A 16,302-nucleotide genomic window follows, 5' to 3' on the forward strand; every position below is an offset into this window, starting at 1 on the left:
TTCTCCTTCACACTCCAGCAAACCAGGCCCTATTCCAGGCTTTACACCCAAGCAATAGCAGAGAAAACCCTCTCTGCTGTACATGCTCCCTGGTTGCTTAAAACCTGAGTTTCTGCCCTGTCCAGTAGCTGCACTGCTACAATATATATATACACACATACACACACACACACACACACACACACACACACACCTATATACATACAATATAGATAGATATAGAAAACATCAATAAAGATGTGAAAAAAACTTTTGTCATTTGTTTGCACATAATAAAAATGAAAAACATGGAATTAAACTAATCTAGAAAATGAAAGCCTCATAAGGCTTGTAAAAAAAAAAAACAAAGTAAAAAAAGTTGTGATATTCAAAGCGGTTCCAAAGATATTATCGTTTAAAGAAGTGCATATCAGAAATGGAAAATTTGACCTGTACACAGGGGTATTAATGACCCTTGGTCATGAAAGGGTTATTCTATTAGCTAGGATTTTTGTGAGAAACTTCTAATCCAGGTTTAACAATGAAACAGGACGATAAGATCCACAGTCATTGGGATCTTCTTTATTAATTGAATAATAGTTGCTTGTCCTTTCAGGTTTAACGGTAATTGCAGTACTTTACCACAGCGGCTAAATGATGTTCCACTCTACTAAATGAGAGTTAGGCCGGATTCACACGAGCACTTAACAGCTCCGTGTGTCATCACCATATGATGCGCGGCTGCGTGATATTCGCGCAGCCGCCATCATTATGACACTCCGTTTGGATGTTTGTAAACAGAAAAGCACGTGGTGCTTTTCGGTTTTCATTCATACTTTTCACTGCTGTTGCATGAATCACGCTCGTCCCACGGAAGTGCTTCCGTGTGGTGCGCGTGATTTTCACGCACCCATTGACTTCAATGGGTGCGTGATGCGCGAAATACGCACAAAGAACGGACATGTCGTGAGTTTTTCGCAGCGGACTCACGCTGCGTAAAAATCACGCAACTGTTTGCACGCCCCCATAGACTAATATAGGTCCGTACGACGTGTGTGAAAATTACGCGCGTTGCATGGACGTATATCCGGTTCGTCTGAATAATATGAAATCCTATTTACATAGTGCAGTTAGGTTGAACACACGTTGTTATCAACAGAGTCTGGATTAGTACCTGCAGCCAAGGATGCTCCAGGGCTTTCTTTGTGGTGAGCCTCTTCTCGGGATCAACAACCAGCAGCTTTTTAACAAGATCTAGTGCTATAAAAATAGTGGAAGCTATTCTTGATAATTCACACAAGTTACACAGGTAATATTTATTCTTCAACAATATGCAAAAAGTCAGTAGCTCTTCAGCAAGCATTAAAACATTCCCGTATCTTCAGATTTCAGGCGGTGCAGGGAGTGTCAGACTCCAGCCTAAGAGCCCCTCATACAGATGTAGAAGGGGAGAAGAAACCGCAGCACTCGACTAATGTTGCAGTTTCTTCTCTATTTCTATCTTCTTCAACAACAGTCAGAATTCAAAATTGATAGTACATGATGACGATCAGTTCCATACCTGGCTGTGATACATGTTTCCAAGCAGCGGGAATAAAGTTGTAAAGTCCTCTTGTGATCTGATCTTTTAAAGGTTTGTTGCAGTTACTTTCGGAAAATGGTGGGTACCCACTAAGGCTGTAAGAGAAAATGCATAAAATACATCCTATACACCAAACAGTTAAAGAACCCTAAAAATTATTTAAACTATTTTGTTTTGCAATAAGTCTTAAAATTTGTTGAGTAAACAGCACCAGTCCTCAAGTACCCCCAAAAGGCGATGATTTGAGAATTTCCCTAAGGGTAATTTCGGCTATTGGTCTGGTAGAAAGCCAAACACTATTGCATCAAAAGACATAATAAACAAGCATATTTTAACCATATTTTGGTAAAAAAGCACTTGTAGAAAATGGCCCAGAACATAATGTTCTTAATACACATTTTATCAAACTGTATTTACCACTTCACATCAACCTCTTTCAAGTGGGTCCCTACTCTAATATTAGGTGAAGGACTGCATGGCGACCGAGCAACACAACAGAACCCCTGCTACCGACTATGCCCCCTTGGCTCTGGGCCATATCCCCCAACAGCAATAAAGACACCACACATCACCACATCCATGTGCAAATATGTAAAAAATGTCACCTTTCCAAATGGCCGCAATCAACAGATTAAGAGCAAATAGGTAGAATCCCTTACGGAGTCCCATGCTAATTAAAAACTCTTGGGTCAAAATTTCAAATGAGGGTGACCGTAGTAAAATATTCCAAAAAAGGTAAAACATGGTGCTGCAGGGTTGCTCGCCTCCAGGTGCTGTAACGGTATTATTGTTCCAGTGTTGCGGCGGTGTTGGTTGCCACACGATACTGCACCGTATAGAGTAGGGACCCAATTAAGAACCTCCAGCTTATTTTTAAAATTACTGCTTCAGAACACAAAAAAAAACAAAAAAACGCTTCTGCTTACCTCATCTTTTTTTATTTTATGTCAAAGATACATTAATATTACGGAATTCAAATTAGTATTTATTTGACTACGCTGGGGATCCAATATTCTGTAAGTACAAAACATGAAGGCTATGGACACCTTTGTTGTGTTTTGTTTTTTAATTATTATTGAAATGCATATTTTTGTGGGATAAAAACAACTTTAAAAAGTTTTTATCTTAAAATAAATGCATTTCAATAGAAAAAAATTGAAATAAAAAGAAAAAAATATCCCAAAAGGTGTCCATGACCTTAAAATAATTTAAATTCAAAACAAAATCAAGATGCTTGTACAAATTCATCCTCCAATCTAGCAAAATTATTTCTTGTAGTATAAACCATTACTCTCTTCTCTAAAATATAGTTTACATTCATGATGTCACTAGATCAGTAATTTACAATCATGTGTCTCTTGCATTATATAGTTACCACACAAAGAGAATGACTCCTAAACTCCAGTAATCCACCGCTCTACTATATCCACCTGTGCCAGCTGTGATCAACACCTCAGGAGCCAAATAAGTGGGTGTCCCACACAAAGTCCTCATTAATGAGGTTTCACCAAGAATTTTGGACTGCCCAAAATCTGTGATCTGTAAAATAAATTAGGGACTGAAATTAGATCTTCAGTTTTACTCTTGATAGAAGACATCAGTTTGTTTATGGTGTAGACCAATGACGGCCAAATAGTAGATTGTGATCTACCAATAGAACAGCAGGGACCAGTGGATCTCGACGTTCGGTCACAAGGCTGATCTCTTGCTGGCATCTACACAGAAGTGGGAAAACTGCTTTCTCGTAGGTTGTGTTTCAGTGTGTTTGATACCATTCTAGTGGAATGCTCATTGGCAAATCATACAGGAACCCGTGAGTCTCAACCAGTGCTAATAGATGGTGTAAATCCAACACATTCCCCGACAGCTTACATACTATACAGGAAAGGAGCAGTACGGTCATGTATGAAGCATGGCTGTGGTGCAAGAGCAATAATTAACTATGGCCGCAGACACTATTTTTGGGGTATAGGGACATCTGAAAAAGGAGACTGCAGGAGCGTCACATGAGACGGTCCCTGGTCCCCTGGTTGATCAGCTTGGGCGTCACAATTAGTAGTACTAAAGAATTTTTAGGGCACTTCAGGTGTAGACTGTATATAAATAATTGTTAAAGAGGCTCGGTCACTACTTTATTAATTCCCTATCTCCGAACTAATCGAAAAGGTGATTTGCTGGTGATCACTACAGTGTGATTTATTTTAAAAAACGGATTATTATTTTGAAAGTTATAAGCATTTTTATACATATGCTAATTTGGCTCTAATAGAAAAATGGGAGGTAATATTTTATTTTAACTCTGAGTGGTGTAAAGACAACTGTATGACACTGTCCAGGTCTCCTCTTCACAGCCCAGCGTAATCTCAGCTTCAATTGCGAGATCAGCCTGTGTGGTGACTGCTGCTGAGGATGAGTCGTCCGTCACGGCTGGAGGCGATGTATTGACCGTCTTCTTGTTGTACGGCTGAGTCGCTGTGGTGAAGGACCTGCAGATAGAAGTGACAACACAGCGTGATCTCGCGATTAAAGCAGAGATTACGCTGGGCTGTGAAAAGGAAACCTCTATGACGCTGATTGGACAGCGTCATACAGTGGTCTTTACACTGCCCATAGTGAAAATAAAATTAGCATATGTATAAAAATTAACATAACTTATTATTTTAAAGTTTTTTTTTTTTTTAAACAAATCACACTGTAGTGATCAGCAGCAAAGCGCCTATTAGTTAGGAGATAGGGAATTGATAAACTGCTGACGGAGCCTCTTTAAATTTAGTACAGATTTAAATATTCAAAATACTGAGGAACATGTACGACTGGTGGTGAAGAGAAGCATACCTAGGATGCTGGGAGTTACGCCAAATGTATTATGTAGTTGGCGCCATTTTGATAAATTGGATGCTTTATGCTCCAAATGAAGACTTATCACTTTGTAACATTTTTACGTCACTATTGATAAATATTCGCCTGCATGTCGCATCTCTTGTAGTACGCACCTTTATGGAACATTCTTCGTTAGTTGAAGATAGCAGCACATTTTCAAGCTTCAGATCGCGGTGTATGATCCCATTATCATGGAGGTACTAAAAGGCAGGATATGTTTAACACTACAATAATTAAGACGTCTACACTATGAAAGAGCAAATACTGCCTGCATGACATAATGGATTCTTTTTTTCTTTGAATTATTGTAAGCCCTTATACTCTCAGTTGAAGTAAAAAACAATCCTGTCCTCAATAAAGCATATAGACAGGGATTGTCCTAATGGGACAAACCATGTAAGAAATCCAGCACTCATTCCATTATACAACACTACAATTCTACTCTGCAGACAGATATAGATATCCGATATGTGCATAAAACCATTGCAGGGCTTATAAACGGGCCTTGCTTTTAAATAAATCAAATATATTAAGAATATAAATAATTTATTAGAATTAGGCAGCTTTTTGTAACACACTGTTTTTTGTTTGTACTCTTTATATTGAGAGTTTGTAGTGTACAGTTGCCTATTGTTTCTCGAACAGTAGGCAATTTTTATATTAAATTACCCACATTTCTGTAGGTATAAATTTCAAAAACACAAAATCGAAACACATCATATAAAATAATTTATCACTATAGATACACAGTCTGTGTGTTCTTAAATTAGTAATTCCAACAAGAAAACCTCTATCAATATTCAATATTAAGGCATATTGGCAGAATAGTAGGGATGTGAACCACTGGGACTTCTGCATTAGCAATAATGGAAAGCCTCGAACAGAGTTGATTTGAACAGATACCATGTAATACTATAGTACCCCATTAGGGGGTGCCGCAGAGGAAATGTATAGCCGCTAAAAAGGAGTCCATCTCTCAATGTTGTTTTGTATGTAAGCCAGGTTCTCAGGTTTAGTAATGTAAAACAAACAACCATATACTTCTATTTTTTGATCCAATCCTGGTTTTGGATTTGAATGAAACACTGCACCAAACCTGCACTGTGAATAGAGTCTACCACAGTTTTTTTTTTTTAAAAACTGCAATTAATTTAAATCAATAAAAGTAATTTACCAACTAGTATTGCTTATAGTTCTCCACATGCTTTTTCCACACATCACAAGGTTAAAAGAGGTGCGCTTAAAGTTACTTTGTTTCATGCACGATGCTCATAATGCTGGATTATGCAATGTGATATTTATTGGATCTGTAGTTTACCTGAACTGCAAGTAGAATCTGATGAAAATACAGCTTTACAGTTGACTCTTTGAGCCTGGATTTCACTACCCTCTCAAATAATTCACCTCCTTCCATCCTAGAAAAAAATGCATCACCGGGTTACAGGTAGGGATGTCACAATAACCAAGTATTGTTATCGAAGTCCAAATTCTGGTTAGTATTGTGATTTCGATACCAATTCGATACTTTGCCAACAGTAATAAAATAAAAAACTTCTTCCATTTTCTGATGTGAGGCGCGAAGTGTGATGATGAATTTAACCTCCACGTGCCTCACATTAATAGTAATTAACCCCATCATGTTTCTCAGTCATAATGGGTTAATGTGTAGGGTACATGATGGGGTTAATTACTATTAATGTGAGGCACATGGAGATTAAATTCATCGCACCTCGTGCCCCACAATAAGTGAAAGAAAGTAGTTCTTATTTTATTTTTTTACAGCGTACACATCAAAGGAGGATGCAAAAAAATAGTTGTGCAGATTACGGCCGCGCCAATACTGAATGTGTATATTTAATGTTTTGAGACTTATTTTAATGTTTATTGTAAAAAAAAAAGGTGTATGTGTGTTTTTTTTTTTTTTTATGTTTTTACTTTATTTTTTAAACTTTAATGTACTGGCATATATCTATATTACAGTACATTAGCCTGTGTACTAAGTATGCCCTAACAACAGGAAATATGGTCAGACAGCCCTGGGGTCCTTCAATGGAGCCTGGGCTGTCTGCCCATATATGGTATGTCCCTCAATTGCGTCACAGGAATTCCCTGTGATGCGATCCAAGGGGGATCCCCCCCTTCTCATTTTCCCCTGAATGCTGCAGTCCGCTGTGATCGCAGCATTCACGGGAATAACGGCGGAGATGAGAGATTTCTCTGATCTCCGCCGTTATAGAGCAGGGCTGCGGCTGTGTATTACAGCCATTGCCCCGCTCCTGACAACAAGTGTGCGCGGTCAGCAAGAGGAGATGCGGCGGGCGCTGTACTAATGAGCGGCGGTTCAGGCACGGAGGACAGAACATGGGGGTGTTTTGTAGTGCGCCCGCCATGTTCGGTCTTCCGGGCCGCCACTCATTAGTGCAGCGCTGGCCGCATCACATCATCCTGACCCCGCGCACTTGTTATCAGGACTCAGGAGCGCGGCAATGACTGTATCACACAGCCGCAGCCCCGCTCTCATACATTCATGTGTTACAATACTGAGCAGTGCGGCTGCACAGCTAAGTATCAAAATACATGAAATAACGGTATCGAACCGTTTGGGGGTGCACGGTATCGAAACAGTATCGAAGTTTCAATGCATCGTGCATTGCTAGTTACAGGTGCACTCAGCTGATACAGTCAGACGTAAATGAGAACACCCATGCTTAATAGTCTACTACTTGTTAGAAGAACATTTGTATTCATGGGCAGCGAGTGAATTTTGGGGATGCTTCCTCCAACTTAACTGGTCAAGTTAGCATTGTAGCTTTGGAGGAATCTCTGTCAAATGTCCAAGCTCTCAGCATCTCAGTTATAGCCATCTCAAACTCTATGGCAGAGATTCCTTCACACTGCACTGCCTACTTGTTGGATTAATTGAATAAGAGGGAGCAGTGAGAAGCCTTTTTGGACTGAATTTATATATCTTAGCAACCACTGCTAAAAAACAGATTTGTCATGAAAATATGTTTTCCCACAATACCAAGTAATGGCATATCATTATGTAATGCCACCACTTACTGATCAAGGTCAATCTGCCAGGAACCCCAGCGAATGAAGATACAGCAGCCCTTCTGGACACCCAATGTGCAAAGATCTACAACACATCTTCAATGTGACTATATTGCAGTACCTACACAGTAAGTGGCCGGAGGCGCCACTGTGCAGAAAACAATCACGGTTCTCGTAATCGACAGAGGTCCCATAACATTATTCGATGGAAATAGCTTTTTTAGGGCAGTATGTTACAATAACAACAGGTCCAGTTATTAGCCGTTATACCAAATGGAACAAAAAAAAAACATTGTGTTAGGATAATAGCTGCTAAGAAAGCGAAGGCTATGTTCACACTGTAGTGAATGTTGCAGTGTGCGCTTCTAGGCGCATACGGAAAACGTATCCATAGATCCGTAGAAAGTGTCCATTTGGCATGCGCTGAGCAGGTATACTTTTTTTTTTATATAGCGTGGTATCCGGTTTTTATTTACACGAGGTATGTCACTTTATGCATAAAGCGCCATGTCAAGGTTTTATATTCGGCGCATATGCCAGGAGATTTCCGTAGCGTATTCGCCGAGTATAAAGCCCAAATGCATTTTGAAGAGTGCCTTAAGGCCCTTTTAAATGGACCAATGATCAGGCAATTAAGGCTCGCACAAACGCTCGTTCGTTCTTTTGTTTAAACAGGGCAGCAAAGGCTCGATCTTCGGCTTCCGGCCGCAAAAGAAAGATGGTGCAGGCTCAAAAGCTGAGCCTGCGACATCAGCCGCCGGTGTCAGCTGTAGGTTACAGAGCTAGCCCCGATCCCGTCCATTAACCCGCGATCGCGGCATCTTAGTGGTTTGTAGAGATCGACACGATTTGATCGTGAAGCTACCGATCTTTACTATGGCAACCGGAGTCCTAACAATGGTCTCTTGGTCTGGCACGTACGATAGCCTAATAGGCCCCCCGCCCAGAGATGGGACCTAATAGGCGTGGGTAGTACAATGCATTAGAGTAAAGAATAGAAGTGAAGGCCCTCAAGTCCCCTAGTGGGACAAAAAAAAACAAAAGTTGAAAAAAGTTGAATAAAAGTGTAAAAATAAAAGTTTCAAGTTAATAAAAACAAAACACCATATTTTTCCTATAATAAAAAGACTTATTATAGGAAAAAAGGCAAACATGTTAAAAAAGGTACATATACTTGGTATCGCCGCGTCCGTAACGACCCAAACTATAAAACTATTATATTTATTTTTCCCGCACGGTGATAAACCGCAAAACAATAAAATAAAAAACAAATGCCAGAATCTCAAATTTTTTTTTATTACCACCCCTCGCAAAACATGGAATAAAAAGTGATCAAAAGGTTGCATGTACCCCAAAACAGTACAAATAAAAACTACAACTGGTCCCTCAAAAAACAAGCCCTTATGCAGCTTTCTTTGACTGCAAAAAAACAAAAAGTTATGGCTCTCAGTATATGGGGACACAAAAAATAAATAGAATCACTTTTTTTAAAATTGTATTACGCAAACGCTGCAAAACGTAAAAAAACTATATACATTTGGTATTGCTGTAATCGTATCGACCCACAGAATAAAGTAAAATTTTCCTTTATAGCCCAGTGTCAGGATTGCCAAACGTCCGTAAAATTTAAGGAAAGTCCGCAAAAATAGGTGTTTTTTTTCTGCCGTCCGTAGCGTCCGGCAGAAAAAAAAGCAACGTCCAGGATTTTTCCTTATTTCCCGAAACTTTGCACTGCGAATGCGCCAAAATGTACATGCGCAGTGCATGCCACGGCCAGGAATATTTTCAGATTCCGCTTGACTTCTGCAGAATCAGAAATGATGCAGGCCGGCCGCAGGCAAGTGAGGTAGGTGCCGGGAGTGGACCACGCCAGTCACCATCCGCAGGGAGGATGGTCTGCGTGGCACCATCCGCACGGGGGGGGGGGGGGGGTCTGCGTGGCACCATCCGCACGGGGTGGGTGGGTCTGCGTGGCACCATCCGCACGGGGTGGGTGGGTCTGCGTGGCACCATCCGCACGGGGGGGGGCACCATCCGCAAGGGGTGGGGGGGTCTGCGTGGCACCATCCGCACGGGGTGGGGGGGGGGTCTGCGTGGCACCATCCGCACGGGGTGGGGGGGTCTGCGTGGCACCATCCGCACGGGGTGGGGGGGGTCTGCGTGGCACCATCCGCACGGGGTGGGGGGGGTCTGCGTGGCACCATCCGCACGGGGTGGGGGGGGGTCTGCGTGGCACCATCCGCACGGGGTGGGGGGGGTCTGCGTGGCACCATCCGCACGGGGTGGGGGGGGGGTCTGCGTGGCACCATCCGCACGGGGTGGGGGGGGTCTGCGTGGCACCATCCGCACGGGGTGGGGGGGGGTCTGCGTGGCACCATCCGCACGGGGTGGGGGGGGTCTGCGTGGCACCATCCGCACGGGGTGGGGGGGGTCTGCGTGGCACCATCCGCACGGGGTGGGGGGGGGTCTGCGTGGCACCATCCGCACGGGGTGGGGGGGGTCTGCGTGGCACCATCCGCACGGGGTGGGGGGGTCTGCGTGGCACCATCCGCACGGGGTGGGGGGGTCTGCGTGGCACCATCCGCACGGGGTGGGGGGGGTCTGCGTGGCACCATCCGCACGGGGTGGGGGGGTCTGCGTGGCACCATCCGCACGGGGTGGGGGGGGGTCTGCGTGGCACCATCCGCACGGGGTGGGGGGGTCTGCGTGGCACCATCCGCACGGGGTGGGGGGGTCTGCGTGGCACCATCCGCACGGGGTGGGGGGGGGTCTGCGTGGCACCATCCGCACGGGGTGGGGGGGTCTGCGTGGCACCATCCGCACGGGGTGGGGGGGTCTGCGTGGCACCATCCGCACGGGGTGGGGGGGGTCTGCGTGGCACCATCCGCACGGGGTGGGGGGGGTCTGCGTGGCACCATCCGCACGGGGTGGGGGGGGTCTGCGTGGCACCATCCGCACGGGGTGGGGGGGGTCTGCGTGGCACCATCCGCACGGGGTGGGGGGGGGTCTGCGTGGCACCAGCCGCACGGGGTGGGGGGGGGGTCTGCGTGGCACCAGCCGCACGGGGTGGGGGGGGGGGTCTGCGTGGCACCAGCCGCACGGGGTGGGGGGGGTCTGCGTGGCACCAGCCGCACGGGGTGGGGGGGGGGTCTGCGTGGCACCAGCCGCACGGGGTGGGGGGGTCTGCGTGGCACCATCCGCACGGGGTGGGGGGGGGGTCTGCGTGGCACCATCCGCACGGGGTGGGGGGGGGGTCTGCGTGGCACCATCCGCACGGGGTGGGGGGGGGGGGTCTGCGTGGCACCATCCGCACGGGGTGGGGGGGGTCTGCGTGGCACCATCCGCACGGGGTGGGGGGGGGTCTGCGTGGCACCATCCGCACGGGGTGGGGGGGGTCTGCGTGGCACCATCCGCACGGGGTGGGGGGGTCTGCGTGGCACCATCCGCACGGGGTGGGGGGGTCTGCGTGGCACCATCCGCACGGGGTGGGGGGGGTCTGCGTGGCACCATCCGCACGGGGTGGGGGGGGTCTGCGTGGCACCATCCGCACGGGGTGGGGGGGGTCTGCGTGGCACCATCCGCACGGGGTGGGGGGGGTCTGCGTGGCACCATCCGCACGGGGTGGGGGGGGTCTGCGTGGCACCATCCGCACGGGGTGGGGGGGTCTGCGTGGCACCATCCGCACGGGGTGGGGGGGGTCTGCGTGGCACCATCCGCACGGGGTGGGGGGGTCTGCGTGGCACCATCCGCACGGGGTGGGGGGGTCTGCGTGGCACCATCCGCACGGGGTGGGGGGGGTCTGCGTGGCACCATCCGCACGGGGTGGGGGGGGTCTGCGTGGCACCATCCGCACGGGGTGGGGGGGGTCTGCGTGGCACCATCCGCACGGGGTGGGGGGGGTCTGCGTGGCACCATCCGCACGGGGTGGGGGGGGTCTGCGTGGCACCATCCGCACGGGGTGGGGGGGTCTGCGTGGCACCATCCGCACGGGGTGGGGGGGTCTGCGTGGCACCATCCGCACGGGGTGGGGGGGTCTGCGTGGCACCATCCGCACGGGGTGGGGGGGGGGTCTGCGTGGCACCATCCGCACGGGGTGGGGGGGTCTGCGTGGCACCATCCGCACGAGGTGGGGGGGGTCTGCGTGGCACCATCCGCACGGGGTGGGGGGGTCTGCGTGGCACCATCCGCACGGGGTGGGGGGGGGGTCTGCGTGGCACCATCCGCACGGGGTGGGGGGGGGGTCTGCGTGGCACCATCCGCACGGGGTGGGGGGGTCTGCGTGGCACCATCCGCACGGGGTGGGGGGGGTCTGCGTGGCACCATCCGCACGGGGTGGGGGGGTCTGCGTGGCACCATCCGCACAGGGTGGGGGGGTCTGCGTGGCACCATCCGCACAGGGTGGGGGGGTCTGCGTGGCACCATCCGCACGGGGTGGGGGGGGTCTGCGTGGCACCATCCTCACGGGGTGGGGGGGGGGGGTCTGCGTGGCACCATCCTCACGGGGTGGGGGGGGGGGTCTGCGTGGCACCATCCTCACGGGGTGGGGGGGTCTGCGTGGCACCATCCGCACGGGGTGGGGGGGTCTGCGTGGCACCATCCGCACGGGGTGGGGGGGTCTGCGTGGCACCATCCGCACGGGGTGGGGGGGTCTGCGTGGCACCATCCGCACGGGGTGGGGGGGTCTGCGTGGCACCATCCGCACGGGGGTCTGCGTGGCACCATCCGCACGGGGGGTCTGCGTGGCACCATCCGCACGGGGGGTCTGCGTGGCACCATCCGCATGGGGGGTCTGCGTGGCACCATCCGCACGGGGGGTCTGCGTGGCACCATCCGCACGGGGGGTCTGCGTGGCACCATCCGCACGGGGGGTCTGCGTGGCACCATCCGCACGGGGGGTCTGCGTGGCACCATCCGCACGGGGGGTCTGCGTGGCACCATCCGCACGGGGGGGCTGCGTGGCACCATCCGCACGGGGGGGCTGCGTGGCACCATCCGCACGGGGGGGCTGCGTGGCACCATCCGCACGGGGGGGCTGCGTGGCACCATCCGCACGGGGGGGCTGCGTGGCACCATCCGCACGGGGGGGCTGCGTGGCACCATCCGAACGGGGGGGCTGCGTGGCACCATCTGCACGGGGGGGCTGCGTGGCACCATCTGCACGGGGGGGCTGCGTAGCACCATCTACAAGAGGGGCTGCGTAGCACCATCTACAAGGGGGGCTGCGTAGCACCATCTACAAGGGGGGCTGCGTAGCACCATCTACAAGGGGGGCTGCGTAGCACCATCTACAAGGGGGGCTGTGTGGCGCCATTTACAAGGCAGGCATTTTTTCAGGGACCAGTTCAGTTCTGAAGTGGCTTTGAGGGCCTTATATATTAGAAAGTCCCCATAAATCACCCCATTTTGAAAACTGCACCCCTCAAAGTATTCAAAACAGCATTCAGAAAGTGTTTTAACCCAATTGGCATTTCTCAGGAATTAAAGCAAAGTAGAGGGGACATTTACAAATTTCATTTCTTTTTGCCAAAATTCATTTGTAATACAGTTTTTTCTGTAACACAGAAGGATTTACCCGAGAAATGCAACCCAATATATATTGCCCAGATTGTGCAGTTTTTACAAATATCCCACATGTGGCCCTAGTGTGGTAATGGACTGAAGAACCGGCCTCAGAAGCAAAGGAGCGCCTACAGGATTTTGGAGCCTACTTTTTTTAAAAATATATTTTAGACACCATGTTAGGTTTGAAGAAGTCTTGTGGTACCAAAACCGTAAAAAAATAAATAAAAAAATTAAAAAAGTGACCCCATTTTGGAAACTACAACCCTCAATGAATTTATCTAGAGGTATAGTTAGCGTTTTTATGCTAAACGTATTTGAAGTAGTCTGTGAAGATGAGAATACACTTTTCTGCTGAATAAACTTAGACATTTGACATTTTTACAAAGGATAAAGGAGAAAAAACACCCCAGCATTTGTAATGCAATTTCTCCCGTTTACGGAAATACCCAATATGTGGTAATAAACGGCTGTTTGAACCCACAGCGGGGCTTAGAAGTGAAGGAGCGCTATTTGGCTTTTGGAGCGAAGATTTAGCAGAAATGGTTTTTGGGTGTCATGTCGCATTTGCAAAGCCCCTGAGAGACCAAAACAGTGAAAATACCCCAAAAGTGACCCAATTTGGGAAACTACACCACTTAAGGAATCTATCTAGGGGTATAGTTAGCATTTAGACCCCACAGGTCTTTTTCAGAATTTATTACAATTAGGCCGTGAAAATTAATATCAACATTATTCCCACTAAAATGTTGAATTTTTGAATTTTTACAAAGAATAAAAGGAGGAAAAAGCCGCCCAACATTTGTAAAGCAATTTCTCCCGAGTACGGCTATACCCCACATGTGCTTTTTTATTAGAAATTAATTAACCCTTTCTGGACTGATCCATTTTTTGCTTTTTTATTTTCGTTTTTCACTCCCCGCATTCCAAGAGCCATAAAGTTTTTCTTATTCCATCAATAAAGTGGTGTGAGGACCACTTGCGGGACCTACTGTAGTTTTTATTGGTACCATTTTTTTAGCACTTTTTATTAAAAAAATTTTTTTTTTTAGAGCGGAGGCAATTTTGCCAATTTAAATTCTTTATCATTTACAGCGTTCACTAATGTATTGCAGTATATTGCCATTTTTACAAGCTCCTGTAACAGTGCGATCGCTGTTCCTGTCCGTTAGTCCTAAGTGTCAGCTGTAATACACAGCGGACACCCGCAACGTATGGCACGGGCTCAGCGCGTGAACACGCTCCATACATCCCCCCCCGCACACCACAACATGTTATTAAGTCGTGGTGCAACAAAGGGGTTAATGTGCAACGGGTGGTGCGGAGTGAAAATTTAAATTTTCCACTGATATGCCATTTGAGTGCACAATAAGTTATGCCCAGTTTTTGTCACTGAAGACAAATACCTCATAAAATATTAATCGGGTTCTCCCGTGTATGGCGATGCCAGGTCTGTGGGTGTAAACTGCTGTTTGGGCACGCTGCAGGGCTCAGAAGGGAGGGGGCGGCATTTGGAGCGCAGATTTTGTTTGGTAATAGTAATGTGAGGGCTTATTTGTTGCGGGACAATCTGTAGTTTTCATTGGTACCATTTTGGGGTACATGCGTTTTTTTTTATCACTTTTTAGGCAAGGTGACCAAAAACCAGCAATTCTGACAATGGTTTTTATTCTTTTTTTTTTATGGCATATAGTTTTTTTTATGTTTTGCAGCGTTTGCGCGATAAAATCACTTTTTTTATAAAATAATTACATTTTTTGTGTCACCATATTCTGAAAGCCATAACTTTTTCAGTCAAAAAAAGCTGTGTAAGGGCTTGTTTTTTGCGGGACAGGTTGTAGTTTTTATTGATACTATTTTGGCGTGCATGCGACTTTTTGTACACTTTTTATTGTATATTTTGGGAGGGGTGGTGACCAAAAAATAGTGAGATTCTGGAATTGTTTTTTACTTATTTTTTTTTGTGGTGTTCACCGTGCGGGAAAAATAACAACATTATAGTTTTATAGTTGGGGTCGTTACGAACGCGGTGATACCAAATATGTGTACTTTTAACATGTTCATTTTTTTCCCTATAATAAAAGACTTATTATAGGGGAAAAAAAGCATTTTTTTGTTGATGTAACTTATAACTCTTATAAAACATTTTTATTATCTTTTTTTTACTTGTCCCACTAGGGGACATTTAGACTTGCAGCTCTGATTGCTGCTGGAACACATAACACTAGCTACATAGTGTAATGCATTCCAACGGTCATTGTGACGTGACAGTCACACTGACAGGAAGCCTCCGGCTGGTCCTCATAGGCTTCTGTACATGGCAACCCGGAAGCCATTGTCTGGCGTCCGGTTGCCATGGTTACCATTGCCAGCCCCCTTGATTTCACGTGGGGGTTGCAGATCTCCGCTCAACTCCTTAAATGCGGCGATTGCCGCATCAAATGGGTTAACTGCCGAAATCAGCGGTGATGGGCCGCTGATCGGCAACAGGGAATGCAGGGCAGACACCCTGCACAGTTAACCACCGCTGCGGTGTAGCGCCGTGCAGCGGTTAACTGTCCAAGTACAGACGTAACTGCACGTCGAGGTGCGCGAAGTTACTGCTCATCTTGACGTGCAGTTACGTCAAGGTGCGGGAAGGGGTTAAAGTCCACGAGAATCCCTTTAGGTATGCTACAAAAACATAAATTTATATAATCAATATATCCGGGAATATGTACTGGCTACTTGCATAAGGAATAAAGAGTGGAAAAAAAATATATGGTATTTCATAAAAAAAGAGAAGGGATTCTTTGATCAGATTCATTCAATAAAAAGAATCCAAGAATGACATAAATAAGAGTCTCTTTATGGAAAATGAGCATTAATATTTTGTGTACTCACAGTTCCAGCACAATGTAAAAGAAATCTTCAGAATCCATAAAATTTTCAATCTTAATTAGGCAAGGCTGCAGTACAACAATAAATAAATCGGGAATTAAGAAACACTTTTACAGTTCATACATAGAATAAAGTCTAATTCATACGAACGTGTCTGTTTTGCGCACATAAACTTGTTTTTCCTGCGTTGCAGTTGCATGTGACATAAATGTACTGTGCGCGTCTGCGTTTTTTACGCACTTAGGTCATCCGTATCTCACACGTTTTTTTAAGTCAGGGAAAAAAACAAAAAACTGAAAAAGGTGTTTTTCTTTTTCTCATCATTTCTTTAGCAACTGTTGCGTGAATCATGGACAGCACACGGATGT

At 47.1% G+C, this 16,302-nt stretch overlaps 1 protein-coding gene across 2 annotated transcripts in view; it reads right to left on the reverse strand.

Moving 5' to 3' along the window:
- CHEK2 (checkpoint kinase 2) overlaps nucleotides 1–16,302 on the reverse strand; it is a 118,789-nt gene that overhangs the window by 45,818 nt on the left and 56,669 nt on the right. For both annotated transcript variants that reach the window (XR_012849588.1, XM_075831002.1), the window contains exons 8-13: nucleotides 15,938–16,002; nucleotides 5,760–5,856; nucleotides 4,555–4,641; nucleotides 2,937–3,100; nucleotides 1,541–1,656; nucleotides 1,154–1,239 (exon numbers count right to left, since the gene is read on the reverse strand). Coding sequence is in view for 1 of the 2 variants with exons in the window: in XM_075831002.1 (XP_075687117.1) it covers nucleotides 1,154–1,239; nucleotides 1,541–1,656; nucleotides 2,937–3,100; nucleotides 4,555–4,641; nucleotides 5,760–5,856; nucleotides 15,938–16,002 (615 nt within the window). In the remaining variant the exon portion in view is untranslated. The remainder of the gene's footprint in view (nucleotides 1–1,153; nucleotides 1,240–1,540; nucleotides 1,657–2,936; nucleotides 3,101–4,554; nucleotides 4,642–5,759; nucleotides 5,857–15,937; nucleotides 16,003–16,302) is intronic.

The sequence above is a fragment of the Rhinoderma darwinii genome, chromosome 1 (assembly GCF_050947455.1).
Source record: "Rhinoderma darwinii isolate aRhiDar2 chromosome 1, aRhiDar2.hap1, whole genome shotgun sequence".
Lineage (NCBI taxonomy): Eukaryota > Metazoa > Chordata > Amphibia > Anura > Rhinodermatidae > Rhinoderma > Rhinoderma darwinii.